Source organism: Mustela nigripes, chromosome 17 (genome assembly GCF_022355385.1).
Source record: "Mustela nigripes isolate SB6536 chromosome 17, MUSNIG.SB6536, whole genome shotgun sequence".
Taxonomy (NCBI): domain Eukaryota; kingdom Metazoa; phylum Chordata; class Mammalia; order Carnivora; family Mustelidae; genus Mustela; species Mustela nigripes.
The window spans coordinates 55,472,599-55,493,552 of NC_081573.1; the positions used below are offsets into that span (position 1 = coordinate 55,472,599).

Below are 20,954 nucleotides of genomic sequence, written 5' to 3' on the forward strand. Positions count from 1 at the left end.
CGTGTCGCCCCCCCAGTGCGCGTGCGCGGCGGTTGCCGTGGAGACCAGACAAGCGTTGGGCTGCCAACGACTCGGGCGCTAGTGGTCGGCGGGGAAGGAAAGCAGAGCTCCCCGACCCGGCCGGGGGCGGTCGCGACCCCGCGGAACCGGGTGTCCGGTGTATCCGGAGGAAGCATGCACCCCGAGGCCTCGGAGCCCGTGGTGGACGGGCCGGCGGAGCAGGGCGGCGCGCAGGAGCCGGGCGTGGAGGAGTCGGCGGGAGACCACGGGGACGCGGGCCCGCGGGGCCGCAAGGAAGGTGCAGACCGCCGGCCGAGGGAGCCGAGGGGGGCGGTGGGCTGACCCAGCGCCACCCCTACCCTTGCCGGCCGGCGGTAACGGTAGTCATGACAGCAGGAGCGCCCGCACCTCCCGAGCCGCGCTCCCGCCCCCCGCGGTGCGCGCTCCTCCCCCACTTCGTGCGGCGAAGACACCGAGACCCGCAGGGGTCCCGCAGGGGTCCCGGAGCTTGCTCCAAAGACGTCCCCCTCCTGCGGTCCACGGTAGAACGGACCCCGCTGGACAGTCCGACCCGGAGCGCCGGCCCTTCCCAGCACGCCCGTCTCCCCGTGGTCACACACACCGGTGGCGTGTTTTCAATGTATCCCTCCCTTGCTATCACCCTGTAAGAGCAAAGGTGCTGGGGCAGGACGTCCTGGCTGGGTCCGCAGTGCCCGGTCCAGTGCCTGACCCACCGTGGAGCGGGAACGAGGAGCTGGTGGTTCCGGGGTCACTGGGTGACTCCTCACCAGTCTCCCAGACACACTTCAGCCTCTGCTCCCACTTTGGGGCCCTAAAGGAAATTGTTTAACGACTAGATAAGCTACTTGATCTGTGTTTCACTTTTTTAAAAGATTTTGTTTGACAGAGATCACAAGCAGGCAGAGAGGGAAGCAGGCTCCCTACTGAATAGAGAGACCGATGCGGGGCTCGATCCCAGGACTCTGGGATCACGACCTGAGCCGAAGGCAGAGGCTTTAACCCACTGAGCCACTCAGGCACCCTGTGTTTCATTTTTTGAACCAGCTCAACAAACACGGAGCTTTAACTGTCCAGGCACGCCCTGTATGGGGAGCCCTGTAGCTCTCTGGAAAGAGCAGGCTTTGGAGCCACTCCCGCTGGATCCAGGTTACAGCTCCACAACTTGCCAGCTTTATGGCTGTCACCCCAAAGTTTAACCTCTCTGCCCGTGGCCTACTTGTCCATAGGCAGGGATCATTACAGTTAGGCTTCCGGGTTACAGTGGGCCATTAAGCAAGGCTAGTTCTCCTATTCAGATAATCATGATGTATATTGAGTCCCTCTTCCTAATTTATTCCACAGACACTTATCTGGTGCCTCTTGTGGCTGGGCATTGTGTGCGGTGGGAAATGGAAGAGTGTAAGACACACTCCCACACGCAGAGCATTTAGTCTGGTTCAATAGACCACAGGAACACAGCGCCCAGCAGCCAGCGGCTCTTAGAAATTAAGTGCATTTGAACTGGCTGATTTTGATTGACCTTTAAACAAAATTAAGTGACTTTGAATGTGCTCTTTCTCTTTTTACCAGAGATATTTTCACCACTTTTGTTTCTTTTCCCGTGGCTTTTTCTTTTGTGTTTATCACTAAGAATTGAAAAGGATGAACATTTTATCATTTTTAAGTCTTTTCTTTTTAGATTTTATTTATTTATTTGACAGACAAGGATCACAGGTAGACAGAGAGGCAGGTAGAGAGAGAGGAGGAAGCAGGCTCCCTGCTGAGTAGGGAGCCCCAGGCGGGGCTCCATCCCAGGACCCTGGGGTCATGACCCGAGCCAAAGGCAGAGGCTCAACCCACTAAGCCACCCAGGGGCCCCAAGTCATATTTTTAAATTGAAGAAATAAGACATTTCAGATAAAGTTGATGCTCCTTTTGCCCTCCTTCCCCCCAATTCTCAGTCCCATTCCCTTTTCCCTTCCCTTTGGAATTTTGTGTGGATTCTTTAAATCATCTATCTATATCTCTCTTTCATATATATAAAATATGTCCTTCAACAATACATAATGCATTGGTTTATATGTTTTTAACTTACATAAATGGTCCCCTGTGCTTATTATGAAACTTGCTTTATCATCTCATACATGTTTCTGAGAATTTCTGCCATTTATTAATGTAGCTCTGATGCATTCTTCTCCAAGGCAGAATCCTAACCCATTGTTTAACCATTCACAATGGGGAGACGTTTGCACTGTTGACGGCCTTTGGCTGTTAAAAGGGATGCAATGATGAGTATCTTTGTACCCGTGTCCTTGTGCCCCTGTACCCGAGATTTAATTTTTTATATTGATTGATTGATTGATTGATTGATCTATTTATTTGGTAGACAGCGAGAGAGGGAACACAAGCAGTGGGAATGGGAGAGGGAGAAGCAGGCCTCCCAGCAGAGCAGGGAGCCCGATGTGGGGCCCAATCCCAGGACTCTGGGACTACGACCCGAGCTGAAGGCAGGCGCTTAATGAATGAGCCACCCAGGTGCCCTCAAGTACCTGAGGGTTCAGAGAGGACCTGCCCAGAACTGACATTTCCACGGTCCTTACGAATGCTTTACACGCTGTCCCACGCTTCAAGGGTACTCCCGGTCCATACTAAAAGCAGACATTTATTAATCAAGTTGAAAATGGGCAAACTTTCTATACATCCCTTCATCTCTGTAGAGCAAATCTCTTCTTTTATAGAAATTAATGATCCGAAGGAAATATGTGTGGGTCCTTCTGCCACATCCTACCCAAGTGAGCAGAAACAGAGCGGTGACAGCAGGTCGGACAGTCGCTTCACACACCAGAGAGATGACAAGGAAGACTGTGGCCCCAGGTACGCTGCTGCCAATTACAGTACACATGTACCGAGCAAGGTAGGTAGTGTCATCACCTCTTTGTATAGACAAGGAAATTGAGGCTCCCAGAGATTAAACAGTTGCCCTAGTGTCTGAGAATCAGTATCAGAGTCAGAGCAGCTCTGCCTCTATGACACAGCTAACCACAACGTATTAAACTTTAATGCCAGCCCTGGAGAGAGAAACATCAGTAGTTCTTGATGACACTATTAAAAGTATTTTTATTAGAACATACATTGCAATTTTTAAGAATGCTGAAAGTAATGATATTGGATGAGGCCGTGAAAGCCGTGCAAAAAAAGAATTTAAAATAGCTTATCGGGCCAAAAAAAAAAAAAAAAGTTATCAGTCATGCAGGCTATTTTGAAATTTAAGGAAGAAATGGGTGTGGTAGCGAAGTTTTGGAATATATTTCACAACAGACAAATTGCGATCAATTTCTTGTTCACTTAACAGAATGACTAAAAGTTTTCTGCAAAAACTCTGCAAGCAACACAAGCTTTATATCACCCCGGCACTGAATGATACACTATATTTACACTTTAAAGGTAAGGACCAGTAGAGGTATGTTGTGTCAGGGTGAAGGCTCTAGAGGTATACAAAATTTCTTGCTGGGATCCTCTGGAGTTCTCAAAATCCACTGAAGTAGAAATTTCAGAGTTGAGTGAAGATTTGTAGAAAAGCAATCATCTTCCGTTGACATGTCTTCCCTGACTGGAGTTTATGAAGGGGGCCACTGACTCTGCAGATAGCAAGGAAGCATGTTGATATCCTTTATTGTTATTTTCTGAAGGACCTACACATATTTCAAGCCAGCAATCTAGTGCTGGACATTGGGCTTGGGGGGACGTGTCTTGAAAGAGGAGAGTAGTCGATGCCTCCCAGATCAGAGAAGCATGACCAGTGGCATCCAGGGGGACCCAGGCTTGGCGTGCGGGGTCACATGTAAACCTCATCTGGGGTTCGCAGACCCGGCTAATTCCAGCAAAGATGAAGAGGAGGGACAGCTTCCGCTGCCTCTGCGTGCAGGGTGGCCGACCTGCTCCCTAGGTCCTCTGTGTGGTCCTCATTCAGTCACTGCACGTTCACCGAGATCCTCTGTGCTCAGTGCTGGAGATCCGGAGACACAGATGGCCAAGATGCCTTGGGTGTCCTGGGGATGGGGCAGCCACTGTGAGACCCATGAAGGACACCAGCAGCACACACACTTTAAAGAAATGCAAGGAATGCAATGACTCCTAACTGGTCTCCTCACCTCCACGTGGCCCCCTCCGAAATTCTGCACCCAAAGTGGAGGTGTCACAGTGCCTGGAATGGCAGCAGGGTGGACCCCAGGGGACCCGATATTTAACAGGTAGGAAGGAGAGGATCTCACGGGTCAAAGTGGGAAGAAGGTAGAAAACTAGGAAGGACATATGCCCATATAATCTCGCGCTGCCACAGACCAGATCGTCCCCAAGGCTAGTAACGTGAAACAAATGCATTATCTGGTACTGTTTCTGAGGACCGGGACCCGGGGAGTAGCTAGCTTAGCTGGGTCACTCTGGCTCACAAGGGATACTGTAGCTTTTTTTTTTTTTAAGATTTTATTTATTTATTTGACAGACAGAGATCACAGGTAGGCAGAGAGACAGGCAGAGAGAGAGAGGAGGAAGCAGGCTCCCCGCTGAGCAGACTCCATCCCAAAACTCTGAGATCATGACCTGAGCGGAAGGCAAAGGCTTAACCCACTGAGCCACCCAGGCGCCCCAATACTGTAACTTTTTAATTAAAACTTTTATAACTTTTCAAATAGCAGATGAATCCTGAATTACAGACTGACGGTGAGTTACCAAAGCAAAGAGCATTTGTTTTCCTAACCTTAAATTTGGCTCCTAAAACTGAAAAATAAAACAAAAACCACAGCTGGAGGGCACCTGGATTGCTCAGTGGTCAAGTGTCTGCCTTGGGGGCAGGTTGGTCGTGACCCCGGGAGTCCTGGGATCGAGCCCCAGCTGGGACTCCCCCAGGTCTGGATCCCTGCTCAGCAGGAATCCTGTTTCTCCCTCTCCTTCTGCCGCTCCCCCTGCTTGTGCTTGCTCGCTCTCTCTGTCAAATAAATAAATCTGAAAAATAAAAAGAGGGAAAGCCCCCCAGTTTGTCCTCGCTTGGGTCTTAGCCAGACCCCGTGCTCATGGCATAGCCTCCCCGGGCTGCCTCTTTCCCGGGCTTGGCCCTGCTTTCCTTTGGTTCATTTGAGGCAGGTTGCCCCTCACCTCCAACCACTCCCAGCCGAGAAGGGAAAGCAGCCGCTGCGGCGCTAGGCTCCACCCGACGGAGCTGGCAATTCCAGCGGAAAGACTCCCTCTCTCCACTGGAGTCAGCGAAACCTCCCAGAGTTCATCCAAGTTGGCCTTGCTTGGCTAAGTGTGACCAGTGCAGAGAGATTGCTGTGACTCTGATTGACCGCCCAGGGAGCCATGGTGCGTGGTGTGTGTATATGGGCAGGGGGGCAGTATCAGCAGACCTGGGGGAGCCTGACCTGGGGCTCGATCCCAGGACTCCGGGGTCATGACCTACCTGAGCCCAAGGCAGGTCCCCAAAGAAAAGCAACAGTGGGGTCGCTAGAGGAAGGAGGTGTGGCTGGAGGGCTGGTAGTCAGCCAAGCACAAGAGTGACCCCGAGCCTCGCGTGCGTGTGCGTGGAGGAGCGAATCCGACGCCCCCCTCCTCCTCCCTAGGTTTTGATCGCATCGAGAACCTGGAGGAGTACACGGGGCTGCGCTGCCTCTGGCTGGAGTGCAACGGGATACAGAAGATCGAGAACCTGCACGCCCAGACCGAACTGCGCTGCCTCTTCTTGCAAGTGAATTTGCTGCATAAAATTGAGAACTTAGAACCTCTGCAGAAACTGGATGCTCTTAACCTGAGCAACAATTACATCAAGACCATTGAAAACCTCTGTAAGATGCCACGCGAGGGGTCTGGATGCCCTTGTGCCCACTGCTTTTCCCCGGGGGCCGGAGGGGGCTTCTGAAAGGTGTGTAGAGCCCCATTGCTCACTTCCGCTGACCTCGCCTTGCAGCCTGTCTGCCGGTCCTGAACACGCTGCAGATGGCCCACAATCACTTGGAGACCGTGGAAGACATTCAGCATCTAAAGGAGTGCTTGAAACTCTGCATCCTTGACCTCTCCCACAATAAGCTGAGCGATCCGGACATCCTGAGCGTCCTGGAGAGCATGCCTGATTTGGTAAAATGTGCATTCCTTAGAGACCCGATCTCTAGAGCCTTCCACTCCCCTCCTCGCCTCCCTTTGGTCCTTCACCCCGCCTGTGCTCTTGGGGTCTTTAGCTGGAGTACCGCGCGTGCCAGATACTGTGTCATTCCGCTCACAGATCTCAGACCCATAAGCACTTCTTTTCCTGATGGGTCTCCCTCCCCTTAATCTGTCAAGGAATCCAGTTCCTTTCTCAGAACTCTGCCACACTCTGGATTTGGTTGATGGCCTCCCCGTGGCGTCCTGTAGCCTGGTCGGCTCAGACCCGTATTTCTCGGGCAATGCCCGCAGAGCCGAGGCATGTTCATTTCAGTGTTTCCTTGGGACGGGGGTCGCTGCGCCCCATCACAGGGCCTGTGAAGTCTGCTTGCCTCCCTCGCTTGTAACTCGAACACAGCCAGATGGGGCTCCGGGGTCGCCCCCCTGCTGCAGCCAAGGTAGAGCCCCCTCCCTCCCTCTCCATTCTCGGAGCGTGAGCCATTCCTTCAGGAGCCACGCGGTGGCCACGGTCCAGCCCTCTTGTTCCTGTCTCATTTATTAGCTGGAGCGCTTCTTCCACGAGGAACTCCCTCGTCACCTAGTGGTTCCCCAATATATAGTTCATACAGAAAGGGCCATGATGAAGTTTTGGTTCTTTCTTTTCCATTCATGGATTTTCAGAGAAAGGAGCCGAGCCCTAGCAAACCACTAATGGTGACAAGGGACGGATCCTTCCGTGGGGTCATCATGAACTCGCAGGTTTATGTCTGCCATATTTGATAGGATGTAACCCTGGGTGTCATTTTAATTTTGGATATTTAGACAGTCCCATCTTCCGACCTGTGGCCAACCCCTGGCCTGTGGACCCCCTGATGGCTTCCTTGCTTTCCCGTGTGCCCGTATTGTCATGTGCTCTGGGAAACATATGAAAACTAGAACCCCAAAACCCCGAGTTCACTGTTTACCGATCAGAGTCCATACTATGTAAGGAAAAAATGAGTCCATTTTAAGAAAAATAGTAAGGAAATCATAGTTCAGGAACAACTTTCTAGTAGATCATCAAGCAGGACTAGTTAGAATTGCCAGCACACAACCATCAAATAAAGCTGTATCATAAAATACTTTTTTATTTTCTTTTCGTTTAACTGCTGTGATGAAGTACCAGAGACTGGGTGGCGCAAACAAATTTGTTTATTTATTTGGAGAAACTGTTATTTTGGAGAATTTTGGAGAAATTGTTTATTTGGAGAACTGTTATTGGAGAAATTTATTTCCTCCTGATTCTAGAGGGTGGAAGTGGTCCAGGATCACAGCGTCAGGGGGTGGGGGGGGGTAGTGGTTTCTCCCGAGGCCTCTCCTGATGTCCCAGGTCCTCCCACTGTCTCCTCTATGTGTCTGTGTCCCAGTCCCCCGTTCTAAGGACACCCATCAGGCTGGACTAGGGCCTACCCCAAGGACCGCATATAATCTGATTCACCCCTTTAAAGGCCCTTTTTTTTTTTTTTTTAAATATTTTCTTTATTTATTTGAGGGAGAGACAGTGAGAGAGAGCATGAGAGGGAGAAGGTCAGAGGGAGAAGCCGACTCCCCACAGAGCCGGGAGCTGCATGTGGGACTCGACCCCGGGACTCCGGGATCATGACCCGAGCCAAAGGCAGTTGCTTAACCAACTGAGCCACCCAGGTGCCCGAAGGCCCTTTCTTCAAATGCAGCGACAGTCTGAGGTGTGGGGGTTAGAAATTGGTTTGAGGACAGGTGATGCCACACGGGTCCCAAAGACATCCAGCAGATGCGTGAGCCTGGCGAGCGGGCGCCCCCCATCCTTTCCCTACCCACGCTCCCCGTCCCGCCCCCACCCCCCACCCCCCGCCCACCCTGCTGCTGTGTACGCTCTCCTAAAATCGGTGCTGGCTGGGAAGGAGAGAAATCAATCAATCAGCCTGAGGTTACTGTCAGCAAAAGAGCTTGGGTGAGCAAAACAATGTCCTCGCTGAGTTGGACAGACCTTCGGATGTGTTTTCCAAGATTGTTCTGGAAGGACACTTGAGATCTCAGGTCTGGAGTTCAAATACAAGAAAGGGCTGCTCCATGATCAGGACGGGTCTGACGGCATGAAAGCAAGGACAACCTTCTGGCTTTCCTAATAAAGTCCTCAGGAGGGGACAGGGACTCAGATGTCGCATTTATGGATTCTCGGAGCGCAGCACATGTAAGCTCTTTGAATCCCACCCATGGTTTATTGATCAGTCTGCTTCTGCCTGTGCTTCCAGCGCGTCCTGAACTTGATGGGAAACCCCGTTATCAGGCACATCGCTAATTATCGAAAGACCGTCACCGTTCGACTAAAACATTTAACGTACCTGGATGACAGACCAGTTTTCCCCAAGGACAGGTAAGGAGGAGAGAAGCCTTTGGGTCACATTTTTATATGGCAGCATTGAGCACACTTAAGAGTGAACTTGTACAACGTTTCTGACTTGTGAGCATTTTCACACATTACATATTCTTCGGAAACAAGTTTCAGGGTTACGTCATTGTTCATGACAAGAAATTCCCTACTTTTGAGCACAGATTTTTTTCTTCATAATCCTCTGCTAACTACCCTTGCACACAAGTCTCTGACCTCCATGTTGATTTCCATAGGGTGGGATTCTAATAGTCGTATTATTGGATTAAAGACTGTGGTTTGAGCCTTGTTCAAAGTATTTTCTGTAAGTATTTTCTGTTTTCTAGAAAGTTTATAACAGCTCATGACTTCACCTGATAGAGCCGTGTAAAAGAAATCTTCACCGGGTGAACTGATGAGTAGAGATTGCGTCTCCTCTTATTTTGGGGGTAACTGATGAGGTTCGGCGCTCTTACTGTGTTTGTCGGGCAGGCGGATCTCTTCCTCTGGGAGCCTTCCGTTTGTAACTTCCTCTCAGTATCCTTTTGGAAGTCCTTTGGTTATTGGTTCGTAGGAGCTCTTTTTTTGTGTTAAGAATATTGAGCACAGACTGCCCTGTGTGTGTTGTCGCTGCTTTAATATCTACGTTTTTAATTTAGGTCACTATTCCTTCGCCTTAGAATAAAACCTCAGTAACACAGGCTGCTCGAAAGGAAGGGCAGTTTGAACTGTAAAGCACACAGCATTTCAGAAACCATGCGGCTGCTAGTATGTTTTTGAATTCATAAGGTTAAGGAAACAAATATCTCAAAGAGAAGGGAGAGCCTGTACGCCAACCAGGTCACAAAACAAGACCACCTGCTTCTGGGAAGTCCGGGTGGCAGAGAGGAGGCGCACCCAGTTCCGCGGCACCAAGCCCTGGGGGCAACGGTGGGGAGACACCAAGCAGAAGCTGGGTGAGGGTTTTGGAGCCCAGCCCCGAAGCCCTGAGTTCTGTTCCCTCAGACAGGCTCGCTAACCTCCCCAGCCTCACGTTTCCTCATCAGGAAAGTGGGGACAATATGACCTCAGGGTGCTTGTGAGTAACAGGTGAGATTTGAGAAGCACAGGAGGGTCAGAAGGAGTGAGCCAGTGGGAATGGCTGCGACTAAGGACTCTGAGCCTCATCCAGGGGGACAGGAACTGGCCCCCGTGCGTAGAGCCACTCGGTTCAGGGGTCGGGCTCCCCTGGGTTTGAGTCTTCATTCCTCCCATCCCTAGTGGTCCCACGCCAGCCACTCGCTGTTCTCCCTGCCTGGGGAGCTCCTCACAGGGGTTTGCGTGTGTCCCCTCCCCCGTCACCTCAGGAAGCCCTCCCCGACCCAGCCCCCATCTCAGGAGCACCTTTCCCACCTGGTGTCTCTTTAACCGGATTTCGCTTCTTAGGATACATCAGCCTCTCATATACCCGTTTCCTTCTTTAGGGTCTGTCTGTCCCCATAAAAAGGCAGCGGGTATTGTCACCTCTTACGTTCCCTGCTGTATCCCCAGCCCCTGGACGGGTTCTCCCACTTCAAGTGTGTGACTCAACGGTCTCTACTACATTCGCAGAGTTGGGCAACTAAGACCGCATCAATTCTACAATATTTCTATCGCCCCCAAAGAATAACCTTTACTTGTTAGCTGAGAGTCCTCATTCTTCCCTCTGCCAGTCCCTGTCTCTAGGGGACTTTTCCTGTTCTGAACGCTTCATATTGGCGGACTCATACCGCATGTGGTCTCGCGTGACCGGCTGCTTTCACTCAGCGTCCTAGTGTCAAGGTTCACGCACACTGCAGCGTGTGTCCATAGCTCCTTCCAACATCACGTCCCCAGACAGGATTCCCCTTGGACACCCCACGTTGTATTTATCCATCAGCCGATGGACTTGGGCTGGTTTCCACTTTGGGACTATTGTGAAGGGCACTGCTGCGGACACTGACGAAGGCTTTCGTGTGGACGTTTGTTTTCAGCTGCGTAGAGCAGACACTTGGGAGCACGGCGCCGGCTGGCCGGGGAGGATTTCTTATAGCTCTGTAGCTTTCAGGCTCTTCCAAGCTGGCGGCGTGGGCCCGCGTTCCCAGCAGCCACGGGAGGCCACCTCCTCGCCAATGTCTGGTGGCAGCATGTGGGATTTCAGCTGTTCTGACAGGTGTGCTGTGGTACCTCGCCGCTGTAACCACAGTTCCCCAATGTCACAGCATCTTCAGCTGCTCTGCCATCTGCCTGCCTTCTTGGGTCAAGTGTCTAAGTCATTAGGTCATTTCCCACTTTTTTTTTTTTTTTTTTTTTTTGAGGTTTCATAGTTGCCTGTTTGGGATATAAGCCATTTATCAGTTATCTTACCCATGAATATTTTCTCCCAATCTGAGGCTTTTCATTTCATTCTTTGAAATTTCCCCTACTTTTAGATCGTGTTGTCTTTGCAGTCATGAGTCATGGAAGTTCTTTATGTATGCTCTATACACATCCCTCCGTAGGCATTTGATCGCAGACCCGTCCCTCATTCCATGGGGTACCTTTTTACCCTGTTTATGGCGTTCTTTTTGTCTCAAACATTTTTAATTTTTTTAAAGATATTTATTTATTAGAGAGAGAGATCACAAGTAGGCAGAGAGGCAGGAAGGTGGGGGGAGCAGACTCCCTGCTGAGCAAAGAGCCCGATGTGGGGCTGAATCCCAGGACCCTGAGATCATGACCCGAGCTGAAGACAGAGGCTTAGCCCATTGAGCCACTCAGGTGCCCCTCAAACATTTTTAATTTTGATGGAGGCCGACTTCTCTATTTTTCCTTTTATCACTGGTGCTGTTGGCATCCCATGGAGAAGGCTCTGGAAACCACCAAGGACGGAGGTGTGCACGTAGGAACTGGTATCCTTGTGCCCACGTGTCCCGCGTGCCTTCAGTTTGGTTTGGGGGAAATGAGCGTGTTTGGCGAGACGGTCTGTTTTGAATTTACTGTCGACCAGTGAAGATTCAGATCTCCCCACTTTCTGATTCTTGGTTGTCCTCCTCCACAGAGCTTGTGCGGAGGCCTGGGCCAGGGGCGGGCTCGCCGCTGAGAAAGAGGAGAGACAGCAGTGGGAGAGCCGAGAGCGGAAGAAGATACAGGAGAGCATCGAGGCGCTGGCGATGATCAAGCGGCGGGCGCAAGAGAGAAGGCGGCAGAAAGGCAGCCCGGAGGGAGGTACGGGTGTGGGTTGGGAGCGGCACCCAGGGCTCCGTGTCGACGGCAAGTCTGCGCTGGGGAACTTGGTCTTTCATCCTGGGGATTCGTTTCCGACCTTGGATTCACACACATGTTGGGATCCACGTGCCTGTGGCCTCACTCACCCGCCAAGGGTGGGGAAGAGCCCTAGCATGAATGGACAGTTTCAATCCACTTTCAGGGATAGAAGCTCAGTTGTGTTAAAATAGCCTCCGTTTTCCCAAATAAGCGATATATTACTGTTCTTGGACTATGCTAAGAAATTACCGTAAATTTAGGGACTTGAAAAACAACACATTTTATCATCATTTTGTAGCTCACAAGTGTGATGGCGGGTCTCATGGGGCTACAATCAAAGTGCAGGCAGGGCTGCGTTCCTTCTGGAAACTCCAGGGGGAAATCTGTTCTTCAGTCTTTTCCAGCTTCCAGAGGAGCCCTCATCCCTGGGCCTGTGGCCCCTCCCCCGCCTTCCTAGGCAGGACCTTCAAGTCTCTCTCTCTAGCTCTGACACCCTGCCCCCTCCTGCCCCCCTCTCTTAAGGTGTGGTGACACCGAGCCCATCTCAGGGTCCTAATCTCATCTGCTAAGTCCCTTTAACTACATGAGGTCACATAATGACAGGTTCTGGGATTAGCAGGCAGATGCCTTTGTGGGGCCATTATTCCGTCTACCGCAAAGGAACGTCGTGAGTTCTTTTGAAAGCAGTGTGGCGGTGTACTGATTTCCTGCTGACCCCAGGTAGGGCCACGGATGGCAATAACACCAGCCAGCCTCTAGACCAAGGGCTCAGTCTGTGCCTTCCGAATCTCAGTCACGTGGTTATTAAGGTTTTCCATTCGTACTACTGCTCCCTTAAATCCACCGTTTGTCTGCAGGGAGTGGAGTAAAGAAATAGGTTTTGGCACCCACAGGTCAGGCCCACGGACTTCCTCGCATGCAGACATTGTCGCAGGTGCCCACAGGGAGAGCACAGGGTTCCGCTCCTCTGAGGAGCCCACGCCTCCCCTGGGGAGCTGCAGAGGACAGCCAGATGCCCATGCTTGGGATTCAGTTGGAAACTGGGAAATCAAATAAGGTTAGCTGTGTTGGGTGACATCAATCTAGAAGAGCCCTGAAAACCAGCCTTGCCATGGCAGGTGACAGGAGGTGGTCAGCCATGAAAAGGGGGATGCTAGTGGCATCAGCTTGGTGGCTCATGTGGGAGCAAGGTGGCCCTAGTCCTGGGGAGCCAGGGAGGAAGCCGCAGCCCGGGGTCTGGAGAATCACCATGGAAAAACACAGGAGGCCCTGGACCTTTCTTTTCATTGACATGAAAATCACATAACATAAAACTGACCCTTCCGATGGGGCATTTGGTACGGTCACAGCGTGGGGCAACCAGCACCTCTGTCTGTTTCCAAAACATTGTCATCATCCGAGAATAAAACCTTGTGCCGGTGAGCAGTGATTACCCCCCTCCCCCGACAATGCTGTCTACCACCAGCCCCTGATGACCACCACCCATGTTTCTGGGTGCTTCGTATACATGGCGCTCTCCGTAAGATGTGGCCTTTGCGTCTGGCTCCTCTCACCCGGCCTGGTGCTTTGGGGTGCCTCCAGGTGATGGCATGATCCGAACTTCGCTCCTTTTAATGGCCCACCACGACAATTCAGTTCTGTGAACTCCAAATGGTGGCAGCACGCCTTCTCTGTGGCACAGACCGTGCTCCCTCTGATTAGCTCGGACTAGAGCCAACAATCTGGGCGGTTGTATGAAGCCTGCCAAACCCTCGAAAGGTTCAGCATCACGATTCCTCCCTTGGCAGGATCACAACAGGCCTGGGAGATGTTCTCGGCCCTGGTTGGTCTATTCCAGGATCTCAGAACCTGTCTCCCAGCCTTGCCCTCTCTCACCCAGTTTCAAGAATCTGTCTGCTCCCAGGTTATGGTAAATGAACCCCCCTATCTCCCCAATCTATTGCCCCAAATCCAGGGCTCAGAGTCACCTGCCCACACCCGATGCCCCTGGTGTTTGTTAAAGGCTTCTAGGGAGAGAGTGAACCCCGGGTCGGTGCTGATCCAAGCCCAGTGCAGGATCCTAGGGACGGTCCTCAGGCCACCTTAATGAGTAAGGACCCTCTTCCTCATCCTGTACCCAGTAGAGGAGCTGGAGTCTCCATGTGTGTTTTTAAATGAAATTGACTGTTTCTCGCCTAATTACGAAACGTGAACCCAACCACACATAGGAAACAAGAAAGCACCAGTAATAATTGCAGCAAGAACCACTCAGGATTTCCCATGAGCACTTCCCGGCTTTTCCCCACACATGTAACATTTGCGGATTTTGTAGAACAATGGCATAACTCTATTGTTTTCTGCCTATTGTTTCAATTAGCATAATGTATTTTCCATAAAGCAGACATCCTCCTAAAGCATTTTTCCTGGTCCGCTTTCCATTTTGGTATTTTTCAGAGTTTCAGAAAAGCTTGTATTGTGCCTGCTTAGAATGGATGGTGTTCAACATTTACACACACACACACACACACACACACACACACACACACCCGTTCTGCGGAGCCATTTCAAAGTCACGGTAGACTTCAAGGCTGGTAAGCCCAGTGCTTCGGTGTGCCATCTCCTAAGAGCCCTCGGCACGTTCTTGAGGCGTGTCGCATGCCGCTAGACGGCTGTGCTGAGCGCCACCCCCCACCCCACCTCCACCGAGGACACTGAGCTCTGCTTCCTCCGTGCTCAGCACGCACTGACAGATGCCTTCGCTGCATCCCTGACCGTCCCCTGAGCTCACCCCCAGCAGTTCACAGCATGTCCCCAAGAGACGTCCAGACCCCCCTGCCCTCCCAGGCCGTTTTGTGGCTCACCCTTGGACTTCTCCTGTTCAGGGGACGAGCGGGAGCCAGAGGAGAGCAAGCTCGTGGATGGCAGCGTGCCAGGGACGGAGGAGCCTCGTGAGGAGGAGGAGAGGCAGCAGAAAATGGAGCAACTTGTCAGGGAGAGCTTTGAGGCCAAGGATGAGCTCTTCCCAGAGAAACTGAATCTTGGGGAGGAGCTGCCGGTGGAGGTCAGCAGCGAGATGGAAGGCCGGGAGCCAGCGGGGCCACACCTGGAGGAGGCCGTGAGGCCGGCGCCCCCCGGAGCTGCTTGCGAAGGTAAGGAGCTGAGGGCCACGTGCGTGCACCCCTGGTGAACCTGGGGGACGGTTTCCGACGGCTGTGCCTTTAGGATACAGTAGACTTGTCTCATCTGCTAGCGCAGCGCTGCTCATGGAAATACAGTGGGGCCAGAACCGCATTTTCTAGTCAACAGAGTAAAAAAGAATGTTGGGTGAAACACCAACATTCTGTTATAATCGAACCTGATAGATCTGAAATATATTCACCTGACTCAATTTAAAATTCTCTGTGAGATACTTTGATCAGCCCCGTGTCCTCAAAGCCCAGAGCATATTTGATATCTCAGGGCCAGTGATGATTCAAGATTCAGTGGTTCGAAGGAGAGGGAGCTGTTTTTCCACTGCTTTTACACTTCAGGTGTGAAGTGTAAATGAATTAAAAATAAAAAACAAATACGAACTTTAGTGCCCCGGGAGCACAGGTGACATGTCTAGTGCCCGGGAGCCAGCCCTCTGTGGCTTCGTGGCCGCCGCAGGGGGTGATGTAGATCTAGGCAATGCAGGCGCCCTGGCAGGGTCAGCCACGCTCCTTGGGTCCCGCTGACTAACGTGTAAACCCAGCACTTGCCCGGGATGCCGTGAGCTGGACCTGGAGCGTGTCCAGCCATAGGGTCTTGAGAGATGGGGAACATTTTGTCCCCCTGAGCAGCATGTGGGGTCCGTTTGAGGAGTTTGGCTGGGCTGGCCCAAAACACAGATTCCCAGAAGGAAGGCTCCCCACTGTCTGGGAAACACCCAGGAGTAACGCTGTCTGCTGACCGCCAAGGACACCAGCCAGATGGGCAAGGGCCATACCACACCCCAGGGTGCCGGCATGGCTGAATTCTCTTTCCAGCCAGAGGATCTGGACAGAGCAGACGATCCTCAATAATTAACCCAACAGAGCCCTGCCCTCTCCCCACCTCCAGATAGCGCCCCACTATCCACGGGGATTTAGAGCCGCATCCTTTTCTCCATTAGCATCTGAAAAACTGCTCCTGTAGTCTGGTCTTGCACAGGCTGTGTGTGGGAGAGAAAAACGTACATCAGGAAGGGGGCATACGTAGGAAGGGACGGACCCAGCCCCATCAGGAGCTCAGGGACACTGTTCCTGCCGGGGGTGAGCCCCAGCAATTCGCCAGGGATCCTGGCCAGGGGAGCGAGAGGCGGTGGGAGGAAAGAGGAAGCAGCAGGAGGAGCAAGTAAGCTCTCAGGGCAGGCCCAGCCCTTGGACACCACAGGAATGAATGTCCCAAGTGAATGGTCAAGGCCACAGTCACGGGACGAGAACAGTGACCCCTGGTGCTGGGCTCACCCCTGCAGGTGCTCGTCTCAAGCTCTCCAGACTCCAACATGAGGCTGGAATGCATCTCTGAGAAGCACGACTTGTTCCGAATGACTTTTTCTTTTGGAAACACTCATGGGCTGCTCTGTACCCTCGCGAGGCTTCGCGGCATGGGGCTGCTAACCGCCCCAGGGCCTGGTCATCCTTGTTTCTGGAAGAGGATGTCTACCAAAAGGGTCCTGTTTTCACTCCAGCTTCCCACGGAGGGAGACAGGCCAGGCTGTATTGTTTAAAAGGTGCAGTGGGGGCCTGGCCACGTGCTGCAGAGCAGGTGTCGCTGTGCACTCCCCTGCACGCCCACCCCCTCGGAAGCCTTTGCTTGGGAGCTACAGCTGGCGTGGGAGCAGAGTGGCCCAAGAGGGACCCCAGCCTTTACCATTTGGAAGGGGTGGAGGGTGCATTGGAAGAGGAGCTGGTTGGCCGTGGTGTAGACGCAAGACACGGCCAGCTCTGTTCACGCGACGTGCATTGGGGTGCTCTCGTGTGGCCCCCACATCTTATGGGAGTGGAAACAGAGGCCCAGAAGAGTGAAGTAACTTGCAGATGGTTTTGCGGGAACAGAGACCCAGCCGCTGCCTTGACAATCTTCCGGTGGCTGGGAAGCTGGAGACCGCGGCGCCACAAGCAGGACAAGGACAAGGACAAGGAATACAGGAGGAAGGGCTGGCAGAGGCGAAGAGGACGGGAGCAGTGATTACAAGCACTGAATCGGAGAAGCCATGGGGACGGCCTGCGGAGACGGACGGCTGGGCCTAGCGAGGGAAGGTCTAGAGGTCCCAGCTGGGGTCACCCACAACAGCAGCCTCAGAAGCCCTCGGGGGCTCTCGGAGCCAAACTGGACCTACCTGTGATGAGCGAAGTTGGGCCACGGATCTCTAATGATGGAAGCCACAAGGCCAAAGAGCAGGGAGAACAGAACCCAAGGACAGGGCCTTGGGGACCTCAAAAACTGGAAGCCTGGAGTGGGGAGAGGAACCCATGCCAACTCCATGATCGCGGGCACCCCTGTGCTCATTTCTCTGAAGATTTTATCTGAGAGAGGCAGAGATTACAAGAGCACACGTGGGAAGGAGAGACTCCCCGCTGAGCAAAGCCCGATCCCAGGATACTGGATCACGACCGGGGCTGAAGGCAGACAACCCACTGAGCCACCCAGCGCTCCGCCCTTTCACTCTTTAATGGGCCTTCCTGACACTTCCGCCACTGGCTGCGGAGCAGCTCCTCCTGGGCAGGGCCATGACCCCGGACTCCAGCCCACGGCCCCTGCACCTCCCCAGGTGGCCTTTTCCTCCTCGCCCACCAATCAGGCCTTTTCCCACACCTGCTCCCCGGCTGGTACTTCCATCTTGGAGTCATGGCCAAGTTCCAGCAAGAGGATGGCGCGCTCCTCTCCCTCTCCTTTCTCTTTAGACGGAACCCTGTCTTAAGCTGGATTCTCGCAGCTTCTGTCCCCGGGGCTGGCCTCCCTCTGCCCTTCAGCTTGTCAGCCTGACCACTGCGCGTGAAGCTCGCCCCAAGGCGAGTAATCTTGTGTTCTTGTCCTCAGAACCGGACCCCCAGACTGTGGCTGCCGGGGGTGCAGCAGGCACGGAGCTGGGTGGAGACGAAGATCTGGAGACCATCAGACTGGAGGTGAAGGAGAAGCTCTGCAGCGATGTACGTACGCAGCGGTCTGGAGAGAGGGCTGTGCTCCGCGGCGGGTACCGGTCAGGCAAAAACCCTTCAAGTCCTCGCTAAGCAAAGTGCTCTGTGGCCAATGGGGCCGACCTTCCTGAGCCGGTCAGAATGCACCGCAGACGCTCCGGCCAGACCGGCCTTATAACATGATACCCCCAGGTTCATTCATGTGCATGTCCGAGATCGAGGGGTGCTGGGCCAAATGTCTCCCCTCTAGCCCCCCACAAAGCTTGGTTTGTTTTCCCTGAAGTCACACAGCGAAGCAACTCTGTGCAGCGAGCTTTCTGCAGAATTGTTGAGAACAGGACACTTGTCAGCAGGGCCTCCTCCCTCCGCGGTCAGGTGCCTGGCCTCCTGCCGCCCGGCTTCCTTGGGAACACCCCTCCTCCCAGCTCTTCCCGCCTTAGGACTGGTGGCAGGAGCAGGTACAATAGGAGTTCACCCATTTCCTCATGACCCCCAGGAAGCGTACTGGGAGAGTGGGGCGTGAGAAGTGGGGAGACATTGGTCACCCCTCAGCCTCACAGCCGCGGGCAGCCAAGGCTCACTAGGGCCCCCCCAGAAAGACGCCCGCAGCCTTGCCCCTCCCTGCCCACTCCCCCGGTAAAGTGCACAATTCCATGTGGCTCAGGAGACACAGACACTGTCCGTGCTCAGAGCGGGTTTCCAGTTGCGGAACCCACACGCGTATCGTTAAGAAACAGCACTGGGACGAGAGAACCAGCTCTGTCTGGGATGACCCACAGAATTCATGGTTCTTATTCTGCCCGGCACCGTTCTAGACAGATCACGTCCTGATGGACTGAACCTTCTGGTAACTCTAAGAGGCCGTAGGCACCATCATCATCCCCATTTCACAGATGAGGAGACTGAGAAACAGGTGAAGCAAGTTGCCCAAGGCCGCATGGCCACGCTGTGGTGGGGCAGGAACACCAAGCAGGGCAGTGGGGCTCCACAGGTCCTCCCTCTAACTGCACAGTGCACCGCCTAATTAACAATAATTAATTAATGCACTGCCCACCCCGCGTGCTGGCTTGGCAGCTGTGGAGGAAGATACAATCGCACAGCCACAGCACAATCACTCCCCACCCCGTCTGGGGAGGCCTGGACTACGCTCACGTTACACCACGCAGAGGCCTGGGAAACGCCTGTGTTGTCTCCCCTATGACATGCTGGCGGAGTCTTTGATGACCAAGGCATTCCTCCCGACCTCCTCCTCCGCCACGGTCCGGGCACCCGCACGGAGTGCCCTCGGCTCACCAGAGGACTCCCGCCCCTTCCTCGCCCCTCCTGCACGCTCCGCTTGCAAACGACCCTCGCAGGACCTTGTGCCTGTCCCTGACTGACAGGGGCTTATTTGTTCTTCCAGGACCTGCCTGACTTGGAAGATGTGGACACAGGCGAGCCTCTGGAAGGCCAGGATGATGAGGTTATCAGCCCCGCGTCCCCACCATCAGCCCAGTGTCACTGTCCCTCTGGTCCTGTTAGAAAGCACAGCTCCATGCACGTCAGGTGCCCCCACACCTCTGCACCCCAGGGCCTGCCTCTGCCAAGCAGGTGCAGAGCTGCCCGCTCCCAGACGAAGCACCTGGGTCTTCTGGAACGTACCTACTGGCACTGATTTTTTAATAACTCCTTGTCGTACACGCTCACCGGGGAAAACTTTTCTGTCCTGAGGTGGCTGGTGTTTGCTTTTGGGGTGCCTGCCCCGTAGAGACACACACACAGGGAAGGGCAGTGGACGAGGCAGGACTGGGAGGGGTGGTTCTCCTGCATGAATGGGCGCTGCCGGGGCCTGGGTGCGAGGACAGGGCGAGACCATCTCTGGGCAGCTCATCACCAAGGGAGGAAGTTCACAGCGGCCGACAGTTCCCATGGGGAACTCCCCTCCCAGGAGGCTACGTCCCCGCGGAGCGTATGGCAGCCGGAGGCCCAAGCTCCAAGTGCAGCCGACTCACGGCCCCGGGAGCACGTTGGCGTGGCTGGCCCTGACGGAGGGCTGGAGAGGAGCCCTGCTGGAGCGCTCACCACCCCTTCAGGGGCTTGGGGACGGCTGGCCACAGGGCATCGGTCCTGCGGCCTCGGACACACGTCCCATGGGTGGAGGGTGGGGCTCCCTCAGGCCTTTCTTGTACGTGACAACAGAGTGTTTTATAGCAGCGCCGGCACTGGGCGTTTTATAGCGACTATCCTGAAAGCCGCAATTTCCACTCATCTTTTTTAACAGATGTGCTTTCCAAAGATCACAGCCGTCTCAAGCTGGAGTGATGACAGTGACCCTGAACTGGACCACTCCTCACTCCCAGTGCCAGAAGACACCTCTGATGCCCTTTCAAACATATTCGCCATTCCCAGGGACACGTGGAGGACGGCTGAGACGCCCTTCATTGCCATCTGTGACACAGCAGCTAAGAGGGACTCGGAAACCCCAACAGGAGACACCAAGGCCCCACGCCTGCTGATCCAGGAGCTCCCCGGCGAGCCAGCTCCAGGCCAGCCATCAATGCCCCCAACCTGCCATCGGGACGCCCCACTGCCTGCTCCCAGCGAGGACAAGGACAAGGACAGTGACCTACTTCCAGCCTCTCCCCCAGGTAATGCCACCCTGATTTAAAGACCACAGGGGCCCAGGTCCCCTGCTACCCACCCCGGTGGGGGGAGCTGCTGCTGGGCCAGAGGCCACTCACCACAGACCGTGGAGGCCACTGTGGATCGCGTCTCTGCCCATGGCTGCTGCTGGCCCTGCCGGAGAAGCCGCACAGCTGACCTGCTCCTGCCTGGCCTGACCAGGACTGCCAATCACCACGGGGGTCTGGAGAACCCGGGTTTTCACCCCCGTCCACACCACCCGATTCTCAGCCTCTCCAGACCCAGACTTCTGAGGGTGGGCAGGCTCTGGTGACACGAGGACAGGGAGTGTGGGACAAAATGACGGGGACGGCTGGCCTGCGGCTACAGGGCGGCCAGAGCACCCGGCTGGGCGGGACAAGCCACCAGCTGACCAGTCGGCCTGGCCGGGAATTGGAGGCCTGGGCTCATGG

At 53.9% G+C, this 20,954-nt stretch overlaps 1 protein-coding gene across 1 annotated transcript in view; it reads left to right on the plus strand.

Annotated features, from left to right (window-relative positions):
* Nucleotides 1-68: 68 nt before the first annotated feature.
* The window catches only part of DNAAF1 (dynein axonemal assembly factor 1), a 21,426-nt gene continuing 540 nt past the window's right edge, over nucleotides 69-20,954 (plus strand). Inside the window, exons 1-11 of the mRNA XM_059383511.1 lie at nucleotides 69-298; nucleotides 2,739-2,874; nucleotides 3,353-3,444; nucleotides 5,616-5,837; nucleotides 5,960-6,126; nucleotides 8,403-8,524; nucleotides 11,556-11,722; nucleotides 14,623-14,889; nucleotides 17,783-17,892; nucleotides 19,283-19,342; nucleotides 20,141-20,507. Coding sequence (XP_059239494.1) covers nucleotides 175-298; nucleotides 2,739-2,874; nucleotides 3,353-3,444; nucleotides 5,616-5,837; nucleotides 5,960-6,126; nucleotides 8,403-8,524; nucleotides 11,556-11,722; nucleotides 14,623-14,889; nucleotides 17,783-17,892; nucleotides 19,283-19,342; nucleotides 20,141-20,507 — 1,834 coding nt within the window. The 5' untranslated portion in view covers nucleotides 69-174. The remainder of the gene's footprint in view (nucleotides 299-2,738; nucleotides 2,875-3,352; nucleotides 3,445-5,615; nucleotides 5,838-5,959; nucleotides 6,127-8,402; nucleotides 8,525-11,555; nucleotides 11,723-14,622; nucleotides 14,890-17,782; nucleotides 17,893-19,282; nucleotides 19,343-20,140; nucleotides 20,508-20,954) is intronic.